The sequence below is a fragment of the Bufo bufo genome, chromosome 1 (assembly GCF_905171765.1).
Source record: "Bufo bufo chromosome 1, aBufBuf1.1, whole genome shotgun sequence".
In the NCBI taxonomy this organism is placed as follows: domain Eukaryota; kingdom Metazoa; phylum Chordata; class Amphibia; order Anura; family Bufonidae; genus Bufo; species Bufo bufo.
The window spans coordinates 775068183-775095003 of record NC_053389.1 but is presented as its reverse complement, the minus strand read 5'-3'; the positions used below and the strand labels follow the sequence as shown (position 1 = coordinate 775095003).

Here is a 26821-nt window from a genome sequence, read left to right as displayed (position 1 = left end):
AGGTCTCATGTGGCCATGAGATCTAGGAGCCACGTCTCCAGTCCCCTGACCAGCCAGATTTACCAGCATCTGTTCTAGGACATGAAGCAGTGGAATGACATTGTTCATCCCGTAGTCCTGGCGACTGACAAATAACGTGGCCTCCTCAAATGGCCTGAGCAAACAGCAGGTGTCACCCATGAGCTGCCACTGGCTGACATCTATGTTTCATGGCCATTTTTTAGGATGTCTTTCAGACGGGTGGAAGACTTCAGGAACCGCTTGACAACCATATTGAACACGTGTGCCATGCAGGGTGCATGGCTCAGCCCTCCTTGATGCAGAGCCGACACCATGTTCTTCCCATTGTCGGTAACCATGGTTCTGATTTTTAGTTGTCGCAGAGAATTCTTGATGGAGGACATGGAGCAGTTCCTCCCCTGTGTGACTCTGTTCGCCCAGGCAAATAAGGTGCAGAACAGTGTGACACTGCCGTGTCCTGCACATGTAGTATGCTGGAGGGGCACTGTGAATTGTCCCTGCAGTGAAGGCTGAGGACATGGTGGAGGATGAGGAGGCAGAGGCGGACATTGTCGCAGGACCAACGGCGTGAGAACCTGGAGGCGAAAGCGGCATCACCTGGCCAAGTTTCTGGTGTGGCTGTGCAGGAACCACATTCACCCAGTGAGCCGTAAAGGACATGTATTGTCCCTGACCGTAGTTACAGCTCCACACGTATGCGCTGACGTGCACTTTGGCAGACAGATAATGGGAAGGACAGACAGCTCCCTTCTGCTGAGGTGGTGTAGCCTTGACTGCCTGAAATCGTCTGATTGCCACTGGTTGATGCAGCGGTTGCTGTGGCAGGCTGGACCACCACATCGGAGCCACGGTTCTCCCAGGCCACTTTATGGTGACGCTGCATATGTTGTAGCGGGGCCATGTTGCCAATATTTTTTTAACAAAAAACTTCCACACCGCCGAGTAGGTGATTTTACCCCTAACACTACGCACTGACTGACTGCTACCACCGATGACTCCATGAACCACTACTTCACGGGCAGGCTGGCCCCTTATGAAGCTGGTGGTCTACCCCAGGCACGTTTGGCTCCCGACCTCCCACTGCTGCCTCGCGGCCATGCTAGCGACTTGCTGGCACCTCTGCCGCCTCACGGGCAAGCTGCCACCCTCTTATCCCTATGATGAAGAAGCCCCTTCGTCACCCTGCACGTCACTGATGTCCTCTTCAACCATCTCTGGGTCAGGAGTCTGACCGCTCGTAACACCAGCTCCCATGCCACTCTCATTATCACTACTTGCCCGCCTAGTGGACGAAGCGGTGGATGTCTCCTCCACATCTTGGCTTGCCAGTAGCTGCTGACTGTAGCTCGTTCTCACTGTATAGTGGAGCTGAGCCCACAGAATACAAAACTTCTCTGGCTGAGGGAACAGAAAAGGACAGAGGCAGGTTGAGGACAGGTGAGGGCACAGGGCCTGCTCCTGGGCCATGCCAACTAAGGGTTGTATCTGACGAACCCACTGGCTCTTGGCTGGGGGTGTCTGATGTCACTTGCGACGAAGTCGAAGATCGAGTCAACCATTCAAGAACGGCTGGGTTGCTGGTCAAGACACGACCGCTAGCTGACACTGGGAGTTCAGGCCTCTCGAAGTGACCCCTGCTGCCATGGCCCCTTACTGTGCTGCCACTCCCCTGTGCAGGGCCTAGCACTTCTCTGTCTGACATACTGTTAGATCAAATAAATAAATAAAAAGGAAAAGGAAACGCCCCAAAAATGTCTGTAATTTTCTCACTTCACCACACAACGGCTAATAAGCCCTATTTTTTTACTAATACACACAAAAAAGGGCTTTAGAACATAACTGGACCGTTGAATGGCAAATATATTTTTAGTTTGCCACTATTACACGACAAAAACGGCTTTATAACATATAACTGCACCGATGAACGGCAAATATATTTTTCTTTTGCCACCAATACACGCCACAAAAGGCTTTAGAACATATAACTGCACCGCTGAACGGCAAATATATATTTATTTTGCCATTAATACACGACACAAAAGGCTTTAGAACATATAATTCCTCCGCTGAACGGCAAATATATTTTTCTTTTGCCACTAATACACGCCAAAAAAAGCTTTACAACATAACTGCACCGCTGATCGGCAAATATATTTTATTTTTGCCACAATTACACGACAAAAGGGGCTTTATAACATATAACTACACCACTGAACGGCAAATATATTTTTCTTTTGCCACTAATACACGCCAAAAATGGCTTTACAACATAACTGCACCGCTAAACGGCAAATATATTTTTATTTTTCCAATATAACATGACAAAAAGGGCTTTATAACATATAACTGCACCGCTGAATGGCAAATATATACACTGCTCAAAAAAATAAAGGGAACACTTAAACAACACAATGTAACTCCAAGTCAATCACACTTCTGTGAAATCAAACTGTCCACTTAGGAAGCAACACTGAGTGACAATCAATTTCACATGCTGTTGTGCAAATGGGATAGACAACAGGTGGAAATTATAGGCAATTAGCAAGACACCCCCAATAAAGGAATGGTTCTGCAGGTGGTAACCACAGACCACTTCTCAGTTCCTATGCTTCCTGGCTGATGTTTTGGTCACTTTTGAATGCTGGCGGTGCTTTCACTCTAGTGGTAGCATGAGACGGAATATACAACCCACACAAGTGGCTCAGGTAGTGCAGCTTATCCAGGATGGCACATCAATGCGAGCTGTGGCAAGAAGGTTTGCTGTGTCTGTCAGCGTAGTGTACAGAGCATGGAGGCGCTACCAGGAGACAGGACAGTACATCAGGAGACGTGGAGGAGGCCGTAGGAGTGCAACAACCCAGCATCAGGACCGCTACCTCCGCCTTTGTGCAAGGAGGAACAGGAGGAGCACTGCCAGAGCCCTGCAAAATGACCTCCAGCAGGCCACAAATGTGCATTTGTCTGCTCAAACGGTCAGAAACAGACTCCATGAGGGTGATATGAGGGCCCGACGTCCACAGGTGGGGGTTGTGCTTACAGCCCAACACCGTGCAGGACGTTTGGCATTTGCCAAAGAACACCAAGATTGGCAAATTCGCCACTGGCGCCCTGTGCTCTTCACAGATGAAAGCAGGTTCACACTGAGCACATGTGACAGACGTGACAGAGTCTGGAGACGCCGTGGAGAACGTTCTGCTGCCTGCAACATCCTCCAGCATGACCGGATTGGCATTGGGTCAGTAATGGTGTGGGGTGACATTTCTTTGGAGTGCCGCACAGCCCTCCATGTGCTCGCCAGAGGTAGCCTCACTGCCATTAGGTACCGAGATGAGATCCTCAGACCCCTTGTGAGACCATATGCTGGTGCGGTTGGCCCTGGGTTCCTCCTAATGCAAGCCAATGCTAGACCTCATGTGGCTGGAGTGTGTCAGCAGTTCCTGCAAGACAAAGGCATTGATGCTATGGACTGGCCCGCCCGTTCCCCTGACCTGAATCCAATTGAGCACATCTGGGACATCATGTCTCGCTCTATCCACCATCGTCACGTTGCACCACAGACTGTCTAGGAGTTGGCAGATGCTTTAGTCCAGGTCTGGGAGGGGATCCCTCAGGAGACCGTCCGCCACCTCATCAGGAGCATGCACAGGCGTTGTAGGGATGTCATACAGGCACGTGGAGGCCACACACACTACTGAGCCTCATTTTGACTTGTTTTAAGGACATTACATCAAAGTTGGATCAGCCTGTAGTGTGTTTTTCCACTTTAATTTTGAGTGTGACTCCAAATCCAGACCTCCATGGGTTGAAAAATTTAATTTCCATTTTTTTATTTTTGTGTGATTTTGTTGTCAGCACATTCAACTATGTAAAGAACAAAGTATTTCAGAAGAATATTTAATTAACTCAGATCTAGGATGTGTTATTTTTGTGTTCCCTTTATTTTTTTGAGCAGTGTATATATATATTATTATTATTTTTTCAATAGATTTTATTATATGCCAATTTAGTAAAATATAAAAATATACATTTGGCAGCACTACAAGATAATGCCATTACTGTATGTATACTGCTTAGAGAAAGGCATAAAAAAAATCACAAGAAAACTTGTTACAAAAGTTGCAATATTCAAAGTGGCACTAAAAATATCATGTATCCGCCTGAAAAATAAACCTTTATGTGGCTGATGACAAAAAAATTACAAAGTTATGAGTTTCGAAATGTACAGATAAACATCTCATTGCCCTTAGGCTTCCTTCACACGAACGACACGGATCTGGTCCGGGTGTGTCCAGGAAAACCCGCAAGCTCAGCTAGATCTGGTCCGGGTGTGTCCATTTTCAGGGTTTTTGACACAATTCTTAGATCTTGCAGTAGTGTTAGACACACACTTCGATCCTATTAGGCATACAATTCGATCCTGTTTGTGATGCCAAAATATACAATGGCCAGGATACGGGTTGTTAATGTTCTGTATTTGTCGTGACGCCAATTGCAGCATGCGCAGGGTACTATCCCAGGGCCCTTCCAAGGTGTTATAACGCATGTCCCAGACTAGGAATGCCAAAGTGGTGTAATAGCCTATAGTGTCTCTGTAGGATAGGGATAAATGTGTCACGGTGTCTCCTAGCTGGGTACGGCTGAACTTCTGGCTTCCTGGCTCACTTGCAATAAATTTGAGTGTAGTGATAGTAGGAGTAATAGAGGAATTTTGCAGAAGAAAAGATGTCCAGACCTTTAGATGAAGTTCAAACGTTGCTTTACTTGAAACAACTTGCATCCAAGCAGTATACAGCTTTGGTCTCTTGGTCCCAGCAGTTTTTGGCAATGATTGGCAGGAATGAGTGCTTCAGCTTTAAAAATGGAGCTCTGATGTGTGGGGGACAGACTAGCTGAGGAGGGAATAGCTTCTCCTAGGTCTCTGGACTGATCTCTCAGATGGATTCTCAGGGGATGCTTTCTTCCTGGAATTCTGAAATTTGTCTGTAGTTTTCTGCTTTTCTCATCCAGCTGAAGGTGCTCAGACTGGGTATATGACCAAGTCTCAGCATAGACTATGTCCTTGCTATCTTCCCTATACAGGGGTTCTCCTGAACACTATCACACACCCTACCCCTAGCAGGGGGTGGGCTACACTCACTCTAACTTCCTTCTCCACCCATGCTGCAGGATATGGGAACAGCCCAATTCGCTCAGAGAGGGGAAGTTAAGCTGGAATAATCAATTCCAGCCTAGATTCACTAAACTTTAAGCTGTACTTGCCAATGTGTTGCTGCCACCAATGTTAAACATGTTAAACAATAGTATTTAACATAGATTTGTATGCACATTTGTGGAGGACATAAGCAAAATCACATCAGATGACATTATAAAGCTCTTAGAATACAGTAGCGGGGTAGAGGCGTGTAGTAACACAACTCTGGGGCGTTACACATGCTTTCGGCGTTCTCCCCCTGCTGCAGCTCGCCTGTCTGCTCTGCAGCGTAACTTTGGCCTTCCTGCTCACCGCCTCATATGCGACTAGTGTTGACCGCGAATATTCAAATCGCGAATTTTAATTGCGAATATCGCCACATCGAGAATTCACGAATATTTAGAATATAGTGCTATATACACTCACCTAAAGAATTATTAGGAACACCATACTAATACGGTGTTGGACCCCCTTTTGCCTTCAGAACTGCCTTAATTCTACGTGGCATTGATTCAACAAGGTGCTGATAGCATTCTTTAGAAATGTTGGCCCATATTGATAGGATAGCATCTTGCAGTTGATGGAGATTTGAGGGATGCACATCCAGGGCACGAAGCTCCCGTTCCACCGCATCCCAAAGATTCTCTATTATGTGGAGATCTGATGACTGTGGGGGCCATTTTAGTACAGTGAACTCAATGTCATGTTCAAGAAACCAATTTGAAATGATTCGAGCTTTGTGACATGGTGCATTATCCTGCTGGAAGTAGCCATCAGAGGATGCGTACATGGTGGTCATGAAGGGATGGACATGGTCAGAAACAATGCTCAGGTAGCCCGTGGCATTTAAACAATGCCCAATTGGCACTAAGGGGCCTAAAGTGTGCCCAGAAAACATCCCCCACACAATTACACCACCACCACCAGCCTGCACTCAAGGTTGTGCGTGTTGTGGCTTCACAAATGCTTTGCTGCATACCTCGGTTGTAACGAGTGGTTATTTCAGTCAACGTTGCTCTTCTATCAGCTTGAATCAGTCGGCCCATTCTCCTCTGACCTCTAGCATCCACAAGGCATTTTTGCCCACAGGACTGCCGCATACTGGATGTTTTTTTCTTTTCACACCATTCTTTGTAAACCCTAGAAATGGTTGTGCGTGAAAATCCCAGTAACTGAGCAGATTGTGAAATACTCAGACCGGCCCGTCTGGCACCAACAACCATGCCACGCTCAAAATTGCTTAAATCACCTTTCTTTCCCATTCTGACATTCAGTTTGGAGTTCAGGAGATTGTCTTGACCAGGACCACACCCCTAAATGCATTGAAGCAACTGCCATGTGATTGGTTGACTAGATAATTGCATTAATGAGAAATAGAACAGGTGTTCCTAATAATTCTTTAGGTGAGTGTATGTGTTTTATACACACTATGTACTATAGCTCCACCACACTGAGATCTTCTCAGAAATATAATCTATATATTACTGCTTTATTCACAGGCACAATATATGATTATAGACACCACTACTGTCTTAGCTCATCAGCATAGAAAAGACATATAGTAATATGTGGTAATGCTATAGCTTAGAGGTTAAACTATTAGTTTTAGGATGCATTCACACGACCGTATAAAAGGATCCGAATCCGTTCCGCAAATTTGCGGAACAGGTGCGGACCCATTCATTTCAATGGGGCCGCAAAAGATGCGAAAAGCACACTGTCTGCTGTCCGTATCCGTTATTCCGTTCTGTGGCCCCGCAAAAAATATAGAGCATGTATTATTTTTGTCCGCAACCGCGGACAAGCTTAGGCATTCTCTATATAGCGCTGGCCATGTGTGGTCCGCAAATTGCGGAACACACACGGCCGGTATCCGTGTTTTGCGGATCCGCAATTTGCGGACCGCAAAACACCTTACGGTCGTGTGAATGCACCCTTACATTTAGAAATCCTAGGTTTGAATCTCAAAAGAGACTTTGAAGTTTTTTTTTATTCTGATATTTTTTTCTTCCACATTTATCCCATAAGAAAATTGCTGACAATATTAAACAGCAGTACTACATGGATATTATTAATCAATGTAATTTTGTGCAATAAACTACTGATACTCATAGCATACTCTTACTATTTCTGTAACTACATTATATGTTATAACATCTTTTGTATTTGTTTTGAATATAAAAAAACTCAATACAAAACACTCTTAAAAGAAAATTCTATGTCCTTGTCATATTGATAATGTTTTTTAGAAAGCTAATACATATTACTGCTTTCTTTATAAATATATAGTGTCTATAAATAAACCAATAATAAGTCTTAGCAAAAAAATATATATATACAGTACAGACCAAAAGTTTGGACACACCTTCTCATTCAAAGAGTTTTCTTTATTTTCATGACTATGAAGGCATCAAAACTATGAATTAACACATGTGGAATTATATACATAACAAACAAGTGTGAAACAATTGAAAATATGTCATATTCTAGGTTCTTCAAAGTAGCCACCTTTTGCTTTGATTACTGCTTTGCACACTCTTGGCATTCTCTTGATGAGCTTCAAGAGGTAGTCCCCTGAAATGGTTTTCACTTCACAGGTGTGTCCTGTCAGGTTTAATAAGTGGGATTTCTTGCCTTATAAATGGGGTTGGGACCATCAGTTGCGTTGAGGAGAAGTCAGGTGGATACACAGCTGATAGTCCTACTGAATAGACTGTTAGAATTTGTATTATGGCAAGAAAAAAGCAGCTAAGTAAAGAAAAACGAGTGCCCATCATTACTTTAAGAAATGAAGGTCAGTCAGTCAGCCGAAAAATTGGGAAAACTTTGAAAGTAAGGGCTATTTGACCATGAAGGAGAGTGATGGGGTGCTGCGCCAGATGACCTGGCCTCCACAGTCACCGGACCTGAACCCAATCGAGATGGTTTGGGGTGAGCTGGACCGCAGAGTGAAGGCAAAAGGGCCAACAAGTGCTAAGCATCTCTGGGAACTCCTTCAAGATTGTTGGAAGACCATTTCAGGGGACTACCTCTTGAAGCTCATCAAGAGAATGCCAAGAGTGTGCAAAGCAGTAATCAAAGCAAAAGCTGGCTACTTTGAAGAACCTAGAATATGACATATTTTCAGTTGTTTCACACTTGTTTATGTATATAATTCCACATGTGGTAATTCATAGTTTTGATGCCTTCATAGTCATGAAAATAAAGAAAACTCTTTGAATGAGAAGGTGTGTCCAAACTTTTGGTCTGTACTGTATATATTCTCAATATAGTAAGGTCTTATTATTATTATTAATGATGTATTGTTTATTATAGTATATCCTATTGATATGGCTTTAAATACAAAAGAAAAAAAAAATAATTGATAGAAAACAGATCTCTCTGTGGACCAGGGATGTATACATGCAAAACTATTAACTTAATCCCTAAGCTATAGCATTACCAAAAAGAGATATGTGGTTTCTCTATGCTTAAAAGCTTTTACATAGTACTGGTGTCTGCATGATCATATATTGTGCCTGGGAATAAAGCAGTAATATATTAGCTTTCTGAGCAGATCTCAGTGTGCTGAAGCTATAGCATGCTGTCTGTGTATAATACACATATATACAGTAGATATGTATAAGCCAGGACACAGCTCTGCCTATAGTGGCTACTCAACTTTTTCAGGAGTCCCAGAAAAATAGTGATTCTTGCTAATAACTGCATACACACTTGAGAGAGGTGAATCAATGTATAACCCATGTAAGATAGCAGAGGGAGAGCACATTTAGAAGATAGGTTGGTTTGCAGATCTGTGAGGAGGTAGTGAATCCTGCAAGTCTCCTGCGGCATCAGCTACTCCAGAACACTCCCACACTTCCTCCTGCCTGGATTTGTTGGGAGAGCTGGGCCATGCCTAACCACAGACAGTGGACTAGTGAGACTCCTAGTGGTCATATCTTTGCAGCTTATGTTTGAGTGGATGCCGACAAATAATTTTAATAAAGTGATTTACAGATCTGATAATTAGACTCCGTCCTAAGAAATAAGAATACATTATTGTATTGTACAGTGACTCTTTCAAGACAACAAAAACGAAATAGCAGTCACCTGGAAATAGATGAAGATACAGTAAATCAGTTCCCCTTCCCCCCATTACTATACTGCTGCCCATGTACTCTTGATAAAATAAAAAAAGGACTACTTATATCACTTAAATTTGTCTCTGATCTAGGGCTCAATAAGGGCCCTTTCACACTTGCGTTGTCCGGATCCGGTGTGTACTCCATTTGCCGGAATTACACGCCGGATCCGGAAAAACGCAAGTGAACTGGAAGCATTTGAAGACGGATCCGTCTTCAAAATGCGTTCAGTGTTACTATGGCATCCAGGACGCTATTAAAGTCCTGGTTGCCATAGTAGTAGTGGGGAGCGGGGGAGCAGTATACTTACAGTCCATGCGGCTCCCCGGGCGCTCCAGAATGACGTCAGAGCACCCCATGCGCATGGATGACGTGATCCATGCGACACGTCATCCATGAGCGTGGGGCGCCCTGACGTCACTCTGGAGCGCCCCGGGAGCCGCACGGACGGTAAGTATGCTGCTCCCCCGCTCCCCACTACACTTTACCATGGCAAACAGGACTTTAGCGTCTTGGCAGCCATGGTAACCATTCAGAAAAAGCAAAATGTCGGATCCGGCAATGCGCCGAAACGACGTTTAGCTTAAGGCCAGATCCGGATTAATGCCTTTCAATGGGCATTAATTCCGGATCCGGCCTTGCGGCAAGTGTTCAGGATTTTTGGCCGGAGCAAAAAGCGCAGCATGCTGCGGTATTTTCTCCGGCCAAAAAACTTTCCGGTCTGGAACTGAAGACATCCTGATGCATCCTGAACGGATTTCTCTCCATTCAGAATGCATTAGGATAAAACTGATCAGGATTCTTCCGGCATAGAGCCCCGACGACGGAACTCTATGCCGGAAGACAAGAACGCAAGTGTGAAAGAGCCCTAAGATATTAATTTTATTGAAAGCTGGTTTGAACCCATGAACACTACATGTAAAGCAAGTGTCTTACCACTGAGTATAGAGTTAAAAAAAAATCATAACCATTGGTGTTTATCTATGAGATTTAGTATACCAAAAATACAATGAACCTAAAAGTCCGGTGACGCTGACCAGTGAAGAAAGTCAGACATCAGCATCACAACATCTCTTGAATTTGTCTCTTATCTAGGGCTTAATAAAATGTTATTTTTTTAGACCCTGAAAGGGGTTTTGAACCCAGGATACGAGGCAATTGCTTTACCACTGAGCGACAGGCCTGCCTAATGTTAGTTTATGTTTATGTGATTTAGCATAAAAAATACAGTAAACCTAAAAGTCATTGTGACACTGACGCTCACTAGCCAGGTAAGTCAGACATCAGCGTCACACATCACTTGAATTTATCTCTTATGTAATGTTTAAAGACATTAACTTGTTGTTTTAAGGTTACTAATGAGTTTTGACCCCAAAAACTCCAGTGCACAAACCAGTAACCCAACCACTGAGCTATGCACTCATATAACACTGTAGTCTGTCAGCTGGCAGCATTTCGGACATATAGCCAGAAGCTCAGCTATATACTTTCTTTGGTTGTGTGATTTAGCATACACATACATAGTATATACCGTATATAACTCATTCGGACTTTGACCCTGACCTATGAAGAGCATAAGTCAAACTCAGATGTCAAATATCAAAGTCAGGGTCAGGTGTCAGGGTGAGTATTTTACCTCACACAGACATTTTTCAGATATGTGACTATGATATCTGACCATGTCCTAAAATGAACACTGCACATATAGGCTTTGTCTAGTTTTGCAGATCGTCCTTGTCAATTTGAATAACACTGTTGCTATACCAGTCTTGTGCCATGGTCATGAGTGAAGTTGTTTGTGATGCCGGACAGCCACATTAAATCTGATGTTACTCAGCTCCTACCTCCAGGGATACTGTATGAACCAGCAGCCTCTGCCATGTTCTTCTTTGTCATTGTGTGTACAATAGGGTGTGCTATGGGACTGTGGAAAGGGGTATTCCAGCTCAAGTTATCGTTACCCTTCTTCTAGCTCAGATTATACCTTCCTTTTGGTTCTTGATTGAGTTTTCCTAGGGAATGCAGAGTAAGGGTATGGCTACACGACGACACTGGTCGTGCAACAGCTGTCACAGCCAGGTGCGCTGAGTAGCGGTGATCATAGAAATGAAAACCAGCAATGGGCGCGGCATTACCATTCCTTTCCACGGGATCACTGCTACTCAGCGAACATGCCCATGACAGCTGTCACACAACCAGGGTCACCGTGTAAATAAATAGCATAGAAGATCGCGCTGCTTTCAAATTGGGCGATTTCTGTGCATGGCACGTCTGTGACTTTTATGCTTTTAACAAGTTTACCCTTCTTGTAAGTACAATAAACCCTTTGAATATATGGTGCCAGTCAGGACTTCACTATGGCTGCATCTGTTTGATTATCTACAGGAGTGTCGACCAAAGGGGGGATACTATTGTGCGAAATCTGGTGATCCCTGCCTTCGTGTCTTTTCCATTTTACCCATTTGCTGAGGAAGAAGGTGGTGTTTGAAAGCAGCGCGATCTTCTATGCTATTTATTTATCGGATTCTGTGACATCTACCCACATCACATCGGAGATCTGCAGCGCAAACCTACAGCTACGTATTTAGTGACATTTTTGTTTTTACTACAGGGTCACCGTGTAGCCGTACCCTTGCTCTGTATTCAATAAGGAAACTCAGTGCTGGATCAAGAAGGCCAAAGGAAGGAAACACCTGAGCTAGAAGAAGGATTACTTGACCTGGAATACCCCAAAGTTGGACATACAGGTAAGATAAGTATGGCTGGAATGCAGCTGTTCAATAGATTATACAATTCAAATCGATCCAGCAATCAACCTTCTAGGCTACACTAGAATATTAGGGACAAACTATGTAAAAAAAAGAGAGGGCTTGCAGTTATTCTACCAAAGAAAGATTAAGGGAGAATAAAGTTAAGGTTTTGGAAAGTCAAAGTCCTAACCTTAATCTAATAGAAATGTTGTGGAAGGACTTGAAGCAAGCATTTAATGGGAGGAAGCCCACCAACATAACAGAGTTGAGGCTGTTTTGCATGGAGGACTAGACTAATCCTCCTGTTTTGCATGAAGGACTAGACAGCCATAAGGCTAATCACATACATTTTCCCCTTCAGATGCCGTGGTCAAATGTGACCGCGGCATCTGAGCAGTCCGGAAGCGGAAGCTGCGCGCTTTCGCTCCTGTAACAGCTTTCCACTGCTGAAATCGGGGAACCTATTACACTATTCTAATAGACCGAATTCTCAAGCAGGCTTCAGAGTCTATTAGAGGAATATAACAATACAGGCCACTAGTTGGCAGCATTGTATTGCTATATTTAAAATGAAGTGTTCAATGATGGCTATATAGTCATCAATGAACATAATGGGCAATCTAATGATTGCCAGTTATAGTCACCTAGGGTGACCTAAAAATAGTAAAAAATAAAAAATAAACAAGTTTTTATAAAAAAATAAAAATAATAATAATAATAACAATATAAAAGTTCAAATCCTTCCCCTTTCCTTAAAACAAAAATATAAACATCACCGGCATCGCCGGGTGTGAAAATGCCCATACAATTAAAATATAACAATATTAATGGCATACGGCACAACGGGGAAAAATAAAAACAGGCAATTCTCGATCTTTTGTCATTTCAACTCCCCAATAATTTTTTTTATAAAAAGTGATAAAAAACTCACACACACTTCAAATTTCATTTTTTCACTATTCCACCCCTTTTGGGGTGCATTAGTAGCAAGAGGGATGTTAAAATATTTTTTTTAAAGGGTTTCCCATTATAACGTAATCCAGCAGCAAGTGTACAGTTTCCCTGCAGCACTCCCACAGGTGAAATTATGCATTACACCACTCCTATTTCATATGCGCTAAAATGATTCATAAAATTTTCATATTTTTGGGATGGTTGTCGACATGGAATGATGAATACATAACTCACTTAAAGTAGAAAAGAACAGGATGATAAATCCAGCAAATAGTGGTTTATCAAATCCAACCCTAGAAGAATAAGAAGAGATTTAGAATGAGAAATTGAAATGGTAAAGCAGAAGTATTATAGTACAGCTTTCTGAATCTTGTACTACCATGTACCTGTTGGTAATGAGTGCTACTATGGGGTTGACTATCAGTTGTACTATTGCTTTGGTTGAAATCAGAAGACCAACTTGGATATTCTCATGGTGCAGGATACTTGTTTCCTTGTCACAGCTGGAATTATTGGGGGCCTCCTGTGTCTTATTATTGACCCCTTCATAATTTGATTGGTCACTTAAGATGGTTGTGTTCTCATGCAGAGAGTATATTGAGGCAAAAGAAACTTTGGAATCAGAAGATGATGCAATCATGCCCACAGTTGTATTTCCATTCTTATGTTCTATCCGATAGAGGAAACTTGGAATAATGGGAACTAGACAAAGATGGGTGTACTTATTAGAAATAAATATGTGAATAAACATTGAGTCAAAATGAACATCATAAAATCATTATAAAGAATTATCTGACCTATGAGTCTCACAAGATTAGGGCTTCTAATTAATCAAGGGAGCATCAAAGTGCAGTAGGTGCCAGCGGTGGCATAACTCAAAGCTTCTGACCCCCAATGTAAAATCTGCAAAAGGGCAACCCCTCAAGATGATTATCATATATGTCTACTGGGCAGTAATTGACTTGTTGTTGCCCTTTTAGGAATATGGATATTATAATGGGTCTACTCCAGGTTGTGTTTGCCCTCAATGAACTAGAATGGAGATCTGATCTGTAAAGGTACCATTTTGGTTGCCTCAAGCCATTCTTCTATTAAATGGATGGTTATTTATCGGAATAGCATAATATAACTTTCCCTTGTAAAATCTGCAGAAACAAACCCTTTAATTGCTCAGTTGACTCTACCATTCCCTTGGGTTCATAATTAAAATCCATACTCTCAATTTCCCTCCAACCTCACTACCCATGTGCAGTTTTAAATGCAAGACTGGTTGGCCATGCCATCATAGCTTCTGGTTAACCACGGTGCAAGGAACTGCAGCACAACTTTAGTCAAGTAAATGGGCCCAGCTGGATTTTATGCACAGCCAGGAGGAAAGCCAGGGTGCAGGAAAATAGTGTAGGGGTCATAGTACTAATTCAGATCTGTGGTCCCTTCAGTCTTAGAATCATGTTCTAGAGATCAGAATCCCACTGGTTATAATGTGATGGCATATCCTAATGATGTATAAGATGAGAAAACACCTTTAAATTAGAGACTTCTTCTACTGTACATGGAATTGTTGATATTACCCTATATGGCCGCATACTGTGCCTAACCAGGTCTTTCACACTCTATATTATGACAATACACTGTAATGTAAAGTTGAATATCTCATAAATACTTAAGATGTGAATAAACCTATAATGAACATGTAACACCTCGAAAGGCAGACATACCAACCACTGTGAAAAGCATATTATCCACCAATAGAGCTATAAAGACCACCACAAGGACCACCTCTCTGGAACCCCTCTTTTCTTTAAGCCATCTGCATGGGCTGCACTCCATCATGGCACCACAGATATCACCCTTCAAAAAGAAAAGACAGGGTTAAATCTCAGATAGAAGGACTCCGTCGGGCTTTGTTCACATTGGAATTTTGACTTCAGGTCTTTTGTTTTTCAAAGTTCTTTCTCCTCACACATCCCTGTAAATCCCTGCCAAGGAAATAAGGATCACTTTAGGGTTACCCCAGCTTCTGAGCAGTTGTAGAATGTACCCAGTATTTTTTATATTTTACAGACTCTCCCTAAGATCTGATGGTCATAGGGCCAGATTTATCATTGCTCTGACAGCTCACTCCACTTTCACATATGGCTAAAGTCAGTTTTAGCCAAGTCAGATTTATGATCGGCCCTTTAAGACTGTAATAAATGTGGTTTGACGGTAGCAGTTTATTTGTCAGTAAGCAGCTTTACAAAAGTTGCACATCTTTACGAAAAAGTCGCATGTTCTAATAAAAAGTCTCATAAGAAAAGCATGGTCCTCACTGGAGTGAAATTGCGCATTTTTTGCGACTTTTTAAATAGTCGCAATAGTAAATCTGTCTAGAGATTCATTTACATAAGAAAACACGCCGACTTTTAGAAAACTGGCGAGCATAGTGCAGAGCAGAAAAAAGTTGCAAATTTTTGAGCAGTTTTAGCAATGGCGCAAAAATGTGCAACTTTTTTTACTCCATTATTCTGATTTGAGCTAATGATAAATCTGGCCCATAGTCTTCACAGAGGTGAGCTATACCTTAATCTCCTCCACTACCCTCAAACAGCTCTGCAGGAAGTCATCTGAAAGTCCCTCAAAGTTGTGGCCTGGACTGTCTTTTACCCCATAGACTCTCCAGCATATGAGGGAAAAATTGACTCCATATGGAGCTAAACGAGTGCCAATCAATTTGCTATATCTTCAGCTGCCACTTGTGTAACAGGATCCTAACCCCAGAATAATGTCCCGAAGTACAGAGGGTGGGATGCACTTCCGGCACCCTACACATCCCTCATGTATAAAAGGGTTATTTTCTTAAATTTTTAGCAGTATTATCAATTAATAATTTATGTATTTTTCCAAAAAAATGGTTTTTCTGGATATTTCTTTAGTAACTCCACATATTCACCTTTCTGTCCTTCTTACTTCCCCCTTTTATAAAATTTTAGCACGGCAGATAGTCCTGCTTCACTCTTCAGTCAGGCCATCACTGTGACCAGAGAACTCCTTCTATTGTTATTCCATCAGAGCATCATATATTGCAGTAAACAATGAAAGCTATATAACTAGTCTTATAATTTGGGTTGACTGCTGCAGTTTTTTTTAAAATTTAAATGGGTTATCCGTGTCCAGAGCTGAACCCGGACATAAGCTTTCCTTCACTCATTTACCATGTATGAGTGGAACATCGGATCATTTCTAGCACTTGTCCTGCTCCCCCTTTTTCTTTACTATCGGTGACGTACCAGACTTCAGATGGTTATGCTAGGACACTTCTGTAACACCCCAGAGTGGGGTTACTAACGCTTTTACCCCGCTACAATCTGCTAAGAGCATTAATATTGTCATCTGATGTGATTTCCCTCATGTCGTTCACAACTGTGCATATAAAACCATTTTAAATGTGATATTTCCTTTGTAATGTTTCAGGTCTACCAGCAGGTGGCGGCATCGTTGGTAGGAATAGTTTTAATGCTATGGCCATTCAGAATGGAACATTCCAGTTCTGTTCTGCCCCCCTGCTTAAGGGAAGTGGAGTTTCCCACACCCTGCAGCAAGGGAGGGAAAAACCAGTTAGATCCGGTGTGTTCCAGCTCTCCCTGCAAGGGGAAGGCTGTGCAAGTAGGAGCTTCCAGAAATAGGGTTCCCAAACCAGGATCTCGTCTCGGTTGAGACCAAAGATCACCATTCCCAGTCTGAGTCTTACAGCCTCAACTGGTGACAAGCAAGCAGCCACCTCCAGAACTCCAGGACGAACCATTCCCTGTGAGCATAACTGTGAGTACCATCCAGAGACCAGGAGAAGCCAAATTCCTCCTCAGCTAGTCAGTCCCATACATAGCAGAAGACAGAGCAGAAGACAGATTCCTGCCATATTCTCCAGGCACATGATAGGAGCAGAAGAGATATTGATCCCTGCCATACATTGCCAATATCTGCTGGGACCCAAGACTATTGCTGTATCTCATATGGATTAATGCTGCCTCCAGTAAAGACAAGTTTAATTATATTCCAAGTCTGGATCTCATTCATTACTACCAAGTTCCTCCATTACTCCTACTACACACTCATTTATTGCAAGTGAGCCAGGATCCAGGAGTCCAGCCGTACCGAGGTAGGAGACACCGTTGACACTATACCTACTACTACACAGAGACATTACACCACTCTGGCATTCCTCACCTGGTACGTGAGTTGCAACACCTTAAAGGGCCCTGAGACTGCACCCTGCGCATGCTGAAATTGGCGTCACAAACAAAAAACATAGACTATTATATCCCTATCCGGACCCACTGCATATTTTGGCTTCCGCCTAACCGTACCACAGTCCTGCTCATTGCATTAAGTGGCGTCACTGGAACATGATTGAGCTGTGTGCCAACAGAACGGGATCCAATAGTGTGCCTCACCAGGATTTACCTTTGTGCCTTACTGCATGTACTTATTGCTGAGGAGTGTGGACTTGCATCAGTTGCAGCACAGTGGCAGCGCAGGGGTTAGGCAACTATCCCAGATATCTCCACCCAGCAGAGGGGAGGGAACCAAACATCCTGTCTCCACAGAGAAAGCATCTCTACAGCAGCAGGAACAAAAGTGTTGAATACAAGTTCCCAGGAGGACAAAGAGATCGCTGCCCATACAGGAAGCAGGAAGTAAAGCGGCGGCCTTTTAAAAAAAGGGAAATACAGCATTGTCTTCATGGAATGGTGAAGAATCGTCTGCTATTAAACCTGAGTGAGTACAATTGTGCAAATGACCTTGCTAAAGACTGTTAATAGTTGTTATCTGTCTACCAGAGCACCATACGTCCCGAAATTGAGCAGTGGCAGCGACTCTTAAAGGAGCCACGCACCAATTCTGCTGCAGTCACCCATAGCAATTTGCATCTAAAATTGCATTGTAGCCAGTACTAACCCCTCCAATCCGGTACTGGGCATCAAGGGACATGTCTGACAATGAAGATAGCACCCACTTTGACCGCAGCGATCCACCAGCAGCAGCGGCAGCCACCTGCATTATGCCTCTCACTATGCCATACTATTTTGGGGCACCCTGGCTCCCAAGTTACTCAGGAGAACCCCATTCACTCAGGGAATTCCGTGATAAAATGCTAGCCACGTTTAAGCTATATCCTGTATCACAGGATCAGAAAGTGGAAATACTGATTGGCCGGTTACAGATCCTAGACCGATTCAGTACCACCTTTGAGACTAGGACCGCCTCTGAACTTAAAATGCGCTTCTTTGGAAAGCGGCAGCAGTCAAAGGAGACCTTGAGAGACTTTGCCCTGTCCCTGCAGTAAGCACTGCGAGCTGTTATTCAGATTGATCCCCGTGAAACTGAGGGACAAGATCAAACCATCAGGGAACAGTTTATTGAAGGTGTCCTTGATGAATCCCTCAAACGTCAGCTGAAGATGCTTTCAGCTCAGCACCCAGATACCCCTTTCTTGGCCTTTAAGGAACTTGCTATTGGCATTCTAGGGGAAGGTCACCAAGCTGAACCTCCTGAAAACAAGAAGGCAGGGCCCGCACTACGGCCTGCTACTCACAGCCAAATAGCTGAGCACGGAGCTCAGGCACCCGTTTCAGATACTGTAGCAGCTCTGACCGCTCAAGTCTCCCTCTTAGCTGAGACTTTGGAGAGGATGAGGAAACAGCTACAGCGACTAGAACAACAACCCAAGGTGGGGAAAGGAACTTTTGCAAACAGAGATCGCTCTACGCCCGGTCCACAAGAATGTCGGCGTCAGCCAGTCAGTTAATTACCAGACCCCGGTTATCAAAACATCAGGGAACAGCGATGCCTGCATTGTCAGAGGTATGGACACGATGCAAAGGACTGCCGTCAGTTAAACAGGTATCCCCTGAGGTCGAGGACCGCCCCTCGGGAGGAAGAATACTAGGTCCCAAAGATCCAGCCTTTATGCCGAGGTATGTGGGCGCCTGCCCCATGGTGGAAGTTAACATCAACGGAGTGAAGTTTCCTGCCTTAATTGATACCGGATCTCAAGTGACTACCATCCGCCAAGCAGCATTTGACACATGCCGAAACGGAGCCCAACTGATACAACCTCCTGAATCTTGGCTCCAGATCATGGCTACCAATGGCAAACCAGTGCCTATACTAGGTTATTGGGAACCTACCTTACAAATTGAAGATACTGAACTCTCATGTCAAGGAGTAATCATGATTCAGGTCCCAGATGATGACAATTGCCCTGTGGTCCTGGGAATGTACTCAGCAATTGCTACCCTGAAGTGCTGAAAGACTTAAAGAAAACCCTGCTGACTACACCCCATGAAACTCAATGGGTTATTCACCAGACCATTCGAGCGCTATCCGCCCAACAAAAGTTCAGCAATCAACAGGGTGAAATCTGCCGTGTCCGCATCAAGGATGCTCACCCTATCAAACTCCAGCCTGGAGCAGAGACTCTGATATGGTGCAAGGCTTGCATCGGTATCCAAAGTCAGGATTATCAGGCCCTTGTGGAGACAATACATCTTCAGGATCATCCCCTTGTCCTAGCTGCCAGGAGCGTGGTCACCGTGTCCCAAGGAAAGGTACCTATACGCTTAGTCAATTTGGGTGATGAAGCTGTGAAATTAAAAAAGCACTATCCAGTGGCCTGCCTATACCACATCCGCCCGCAGGATATCCTGGATTATCCCAATGCTGCGGCTCAACAATCACTCCAAACAGTGGAGGAAGCCAAAGACCCGCCAGAACAGCCCTGGTGGGCCGAACTACACATTGGCGATACCACAACCTCTGCTGAGCAGATCAACGGTGTGCTGGACTTAGTCAAACAACACCATCAAGTCTTCAGCAAACATTCTCTGGACTATGGACAGACTTGCTTAATACAGCACACCATTCCAACCGACACTCATCCTCCAATCAAAGAGAGATACCGACCAATTCCTCCTGCCATGTACCAGCAAGTGAAGAAGATGGTGCAGGATATGAAGACAGCTAATGTCATCCAGGATAGTCACAGTTCCTGGGCTGCTCCCTTAGTCCTGGTAAAGAAGAAGGATGGAACCATCCATTTTTGTGTGGACTACCGTAAGATCAACAACATTACGCACAAGGATGCGTACCCCCTGCCACGAATTGAAGAATCCCTGGCAGCTCTGGGATCCACTGCTTACTTTTCAACTCTGGATCTAACCAGTGGCTATTGGCAAGTTCCAATGGCACCAGAAGATAAAGAAAAAACAGGTTTTGCCACCCCAATGGGTCTGTTTGAGTTCAACAACATGCCATTCGGGCTATGCAACACCCCTGGGACATTTCAGAGACTCATGGAAAGATGTCTTGGACACAAAAACTTTGAGACTGTGTTGTTGTACCTGGATGATGTGATCATCTACTCTAAGACCTACGAGAAACATTTACAGCACCTGGCGGAAGTGTTCCAGACTTTGACTCAACATGGACTGAAAGTGAAACCTTCAAAGTGTCACTTACTGAAGCCCCAAGTGAAATATCTGGGACATGTTGTGAGTGCAGAAGGCGTGAGACCGGACCCTGACAAAATAGCAGCAGTACAAAGCTGGCCGGCTCCCAAAACAGGCAAGGAGGTCAAGAGTTTCCTCGGATTTGCAAGTTACTATCGTAGATTTATCCCGCACTTTGCTCAGATTGCGGAACCTATCCAGGAGCTTGTGAAAGGTCACCCTAAAGGATGTCAGAATTCCAAGATACCAGTGGAGTGGAATGAAAAGAGAGAAGCGGCTTTCCAACTGTTGAAAGAAAAACTTACAGAACCTCCAGTCCTGGGTTATCCTGATTCCTGACTACAGCCTACCATTCTGCCTCTATACTGATGCAAGTAAGAAAGGTTTGGGAGCTGTACTATCTCAGACACAAGCTGGAACTGAAAGAGTCATCGCCTATGCCAGCAGATCTTTACGAGAGCCAGAGCGGAATGACCATAACTACAGTTCGTTCAAACTGGAGTTCCTAGCCTTGGTCTGTTCTGTCACTGAGAAATTCAAGGACTACCTAGCTGCTACACCTTTCACGGTCTACACCGACAATAACCCGCTAGCTCACTTGAACACTGCACGTCTGGGAGCTCTAGAACAAAGATGGGCCTCTAGACTGGCCAACTTCAACTTTACCATTAAGTACCGTACTGGGAAATCTAATGACAATTAGAGATGGCCCGAATAGTTCGCCGGCGAATAGTTCCCGGCGAACATAGCTTGTTCGCGTTCGCCGCGGCAGGCGAACATATGCAATGTTCGGTCCGCCCCCTATACATCATCATTGAGTAAACTTTGACCCTGTACCTCACAGTCAGCAGACACATTCCAGCCAATCAGCAGCAGACCCTCCCTCCCAGACCCTCCCACCTCCTGGACAGCATCCATTTTAGATTCATTCGGAATCTGCATTCTCAGTGAGAGGAGGGACAGTGCTGCTGCTGCTGATTCAATAGGGAAAGCGTTAGCTAGGGCAGTGTTCTGTGTCCACAGACTCATCTGCTGTAAGGACAGCGTCCTGACAGCACCCCAAAAAGCCCTTTTCAGGTCTGGTACATCAGTCTGCTTTTTCTTTTTTTTATATATATATACAGTACAGACCAAACGTTTGGACACACCTTCTCATTCAAAGAGTTTTCTTTATTTTCATGACTATGAAGGCATCAAAACTATGAATTAACACATGTGGAATTATATACATAACAAACAAGTGTGAAACAACTGAAAATATGTCCTATTCTAGGTTCTTCAAAGTAGCCACCTTTTGCTTTGATTACTGCTTTGCACACTCTTGGCATTCTCTTGATGAGCTTCAAGAGGTAGTCCCTTGAAATGGTCTTCCAACAGTCTTGAAGGAGTTCCCAGAGATGCTTAGCACTTGTTGGCCCTTTTGCCTTCACTCTGCGGTCCAGCTCACCCCAAACCATCTCGATTTGGTTCAGGTCCGGTGACTGTGGAGGTCAGGTCATCTGGCGCAGCACCCCTTCACTCTCCTTCATGGTCAAATAGCCCTTACTTTCAAAGTTTTCCCAATTTTTCGGCTGACTGACTGACCTTCATTTCTTAAAGTAATGATGGCCACTCGTTTTTCTTTACTTAGCTGCTTTTTTCTTGCCATAATACAAATTCTAACAGTCTATTCAGTAGGACTATCAGCTGTGTATCCACCTGACTTCTCCTCAACGCAACTGATGGTCCCGACCCCATTTATAAGGCAAGAAATCCCACTTATTAAACCTGACAGGGTACACCTGTGAAGTGAAAACCATTTCAGGGGACTACCTCTTGAAGCTCATCAAGAGAATGCCAAGAGTGTGCAAAGCAGTAATCAAAGCAAAAGGTGGCTACTTTGAAGAACCTAGAATATGACATATTTTCAGTTGTTTCACACTTGGTTGTTATGTATATAATTCCACATGTGTTAATTCATAGTTTTGATGCCTTCAGTGTGAATCTACAATTTTCATAGTCATGAAAATAAAGAAAACTCTTTGAATGAGAAGGTGTGTCCAAACTTTTGGTCTGTACTGTATATTCAGATGTTAGAAGTATCCCATTTACGCACATATGTGGGATGCTGTAGTTGGGCATCAGTGCACTCAATCTCTTCCACTTCTGGGGCAGGGCTAGGTGGATGGCCCACGAAAACCACGCCAGCAGAGTCATCAAAAAGCATAAGAGATTGCTGCATGACTTAGGGCTCAAAATGCTTGGCTGATTTGCAAGGGGTGAGGTGAAAGACAGATGCCCATGGGCTGCAGTTTCAGCAGGGGATCGGGTGGGAGACAATGTGAAGGAACTGGAGCCACTGTCAGCCACCCAATCTATACTGCCTCTACTTGTTCTAGCCTCACCATTCGTACACTGGTATTCAGGTCTACAAAATGACGCTGAATGTCCTGTCGCCTACGTGCACCTGAGGAAGGCGTTTCATTTGGGCGTGTAACTGGCACAGATCGACCACGTCCTCTCCCTGCAACAGGAGCTCCACCAACACCAGCAGCACCACGACCTGGACCACGTCCCTTATTTGATGCTCTGCTCATACTTTGAGGTCACCCACCGAACTAACAGACAGATTAACTATATTATTTTCCCTGTCACATATGCAGTGCAGGTGTACCTCACACCAAACTTGGTTAGATGTCACCCACCAATCTAGCAGACGGATTAACTATATTTATTTCCCTGTCAGGTATGCAGTGCAGGTGTACCTCACAACAAGAATGGGAATATGTCACCCACCAAACTAACAGACGGATTAACTATATACAAAACAAAAGGGGGTCAGCACATCCCAATGCGTAGGTGCACGTCGCTATGGCTGAAAATACATATATAACAGCACATAGTGCAACAGCACTCTACAAACCAAATAAAGTACAAAAGGTATATTATATTGCAAATGCTATGCTAATAAATTAGACATGCTTAGCAAATACATTTTGTACAAAATTATTTGAGCCCGTCTGCCGCACGCCAAGGCGATCTCTATAAGACGGGTCCTAACACTAAACTCACCTGTTATGTGCCATGACAGCGACCATGAAATTCAGGAAGTGTAGGTCCCACATGCATGCTGGGCCCCTTTTGGTTTATATCTTTGTGGTGCCAAAATGGCCTCCATTGAATCCAGGGACTACAAATATCAGCATGCATTGGGTCTTCACATCATCACTAATGCAGCTTTTCCTCATCTGATATCATTTGTAACCATAATGTCATAGAAATATTTAGCATCTGGTAAAAGACACTAGGCTTACTTTATCATGATATCCATAAAAATATATGGGATCACATATATGGCGGCACACGCGTTTCGAGCACTAAGTGATCTTGTACACAGCAAATGATGAAAATACCTTTACATGTAAAACAGGACTTACCAGAGAGTCCGAGATGTATGATTAGTGTGAGGAGGAGCAGAGTCTGAGTGAGTCACCAAAATCCCTCACGCTGGACTCATATGGTATCACGTTGAAAACATGTAATCTATAATGCACGCGTAACTAAATGTCTACTCAGAGCGACATTCAAGCACGCCACTGTGACTACACTCCTAAACTTACCCATAACTTCCTATCTCAAATTTAACCTGTATAGATACCTACGGCTAAAATGAAATCAAGCAATGAATCACTAAGTGAACAGTATAATTACATTCAGCTGGTCTATACCTAGAGGCAGAGTACCTGGTGTAACAGTGGAATTCCTTGTGACAGATCCCTCTAAAGAGAAAGTCACCTCTCCTGACGTGTTTGTTTTAGTCACTACTTGCATTCCCCATGTAATAACTATTCTGGAGCATCTGTTTCCATGGCTCTATGTTACTCCATTTCTCTGTTATTTCTACTAGAAGTTTATGAATGAATTGCTAGCAGCTTGCAGTAAAGGTACAGCTAGGTGTTACCAGCTGGGGGTGTGTCTCTGCACAGTGTGTCACCAGGAGCACTGATTGGACAAAGTCAGACCCAACTGCTATTGGTTACACCCAGCAGGACCTTTACCTTCAATTTATTTGTAAACTTCTAGCAGGAATAATGCAGGAATGGCACAATATAGAGTCATAAGTAGAGATGAGCGAATCGACTTTGGATAAAAGATCCGAAGTCGATTCGCATAAAACTTTGTTTCAATACTGTACAGAGCAAGCGCTCCGTACAGTATTAGAATGTATTGGCTCCGATGAGCCGAAGTTATTACTTCACGAAGTCTCGCAGGACTTTGCATGATAACTTCACAAATTGATATATACTGTAAAAAAAAAAAACATTTCCCGAACTCGGGAAAAGGGGACACTTCAAACTTTTGTATATGTCATCGTATGCCATTGTATAATTTCTCTTGTAATAGATGAAAATTCCTCACAACAGGCAGGTAACTGCATTTACACACTTTCACCACTATGTGTAGCTGTCTCATTATTTATATAGTGTAGGTCAAGCACAGAAAGGGAGTTAAAGAGGTTGTCCGAGTTCAGAGCTGAACCCGGACATACCCTTATTTTCACCCAGGCAGCCGCCCTGAGGCTAACATCGGAGCATCTCATGCTCCGATGCGCTCCCATGCCCTGCGCTAGATTGCACAGGGCAAGGTCTTTTTTGTTTTCAATAACACATTGCCGGGCAGAAACTTCCGCCCGGCAGTGTGTTCGGTGACGTCACCGGCTCTGATGGGCAGGCTATAGCACCGTTTTACTGGCTAGGGCAGCGGTAATTCCCGCCCATCTGTTCCAGTGACATCACTGGGCTTCCTGGCAGCCCCATGGAGAGCCCGATATGTCACCGGATTCCCGAAAAATGCCTTTGCCCTGCGCGATTTAGCGCAGGGCAAAGGAGAGCATCGGAGCATGAACTGCTCCGATGCTCAAGTCAGGGGGCTGCCGGGGTTAAAATGGAGGTATGCCAGGTTCAACTCTGAACCCGGACAACCCCTTTAAGAGTTAGCTATAAGTTGGGAGGAGGTTAGGAGAGGACAGTCTGTAACTAAAGAGGTGTGCCCCTGGGTAACCCCCAGGAGAAAGGCAAGATAGATTGGAAACCAAGCCCAAGGACTACTGGATCCCTTCTTTTTGTAGTGCCACTTTGTGAGATACAAAGTGGATTAATGGTATTGAAGCAACTTGTTCAAGTAATAGAGCAGATGACCAGGAAAGGTTAAAGGACCTTAATATGTATAGCTTGGAAGAAAGAAGAGACAGAGGGGATATGATAGAAACTTTTAAATACATAAAGGGAATCAACTCGGTAAAGGAAGAGAGCATATTTAAAAGAAGAAAAACTACCACAAGAGGACACAGTTTTAAATTAGAGGGGCAAAGGTTTAAAAGTAATATAAGGAAGTATTACTTTACTGAGAGAGTAGTGGATGCATGGAATAGCCTTCCTGCAGAAGTGGTAGCTGCAAATACAGTGAAGGGGTTTAAGCATGCATGGGATAGGCACAAGGCCATCCTTCATATAAGATAGGGCCGGGGGCTATCCATAGTATTCAGATATATTGGGCAGACTAGATGGGCCAAATGGTTCTTATCTGCCGACACATTCTATGTTTCTATGTTTCTATGACTGATGCCTGCCGCTAGGCAGACCGCCCTGTTGGTTGCCAAGTGCTAGTTCAGAAGATCCAAAGCACCAAAAGGCTGAAGTTTCAGAACAAGTTGAGCAAGATAAGGAAAGTATCAACCTCTCCATCAGATTGAGTTGGAACCTGCAGTTTACCACTATTCCACCGTGCCTGTTGTCTGAAGTCTGATGTCAGCCAGTGGGAGCACCTGCCGTTTTCTCAGGCCCTTTTGAGGACGCAACGTTATTTGTCAGGAGCCATGACTACGAGATGAACAACGTCATTCCACTGCTTCATGTCCTGTAACAGATGGTGGTAACAATGGCTGGTCAGGGGACATGAGCCCTATGGGGGCTGAACTGGAAGAGGAGGAGGAGGGGGAGGAGGACATTGGAGCACAGGCAATATGTAGCGAAATGGGTGGTTTTTCTACTCAGGTGACAGGAGAGAAGGAGAAGGAGCAGCCAGAGGAACTACAGGGTGATGAGGAAGACGAGACAGAGGACCCAGACACACCGTGGCAGTATGCAGTGTAGATGGAGGCAGGGAGTTCTTCCGAGTCACTTGCACAAATGGCACGATGCATGCTCACTTGCTTGCGTAGTGACAATCGAATTTGGATGACTTCTGGCTCTCCACCTTGTTGAACCCTCACTACCGGTCCAGAATGGGGGCCTTTTTTCACTCACTGAGAGG

The 26821-nt window shown here is 44.0% G+C and overlaps 1 protein-coding gene across 1 annotated transcript in view; it reads right to left on the bottom strand.

The window, feature by feature from the left end:
- LOC120987819 (chromaffin granule amine transporter-like) overlaps positions 1-24123 on the bottom strand; it is a 91416-nt gene extending 67293 nt beyond the window's left edge. Inside the window, exons 1-4 of the mRNA XM_040415912.1 lie at positions 23947-24123; positions 14759-14891; positions 13427-13742; positions 13275-13333 (exon numbers count right to left, since the gene is read on the bottom strand). Coding sequence (XP_040271846.1) covers positions 13275-13333; positions 13427-13742; positions 14759-14873 — 490 coding nt within the window. The 5' untranslated portion in view covers positions 14874-14891; positions 23947-24123. The remainder of the gene's footprint in view (positions 1-13274; positions 13334-13426; positions 13743-14758; positions 14892-23946) is intronic.
- Positions 24124-26821: the final 2698 nt, after the last annotated feature.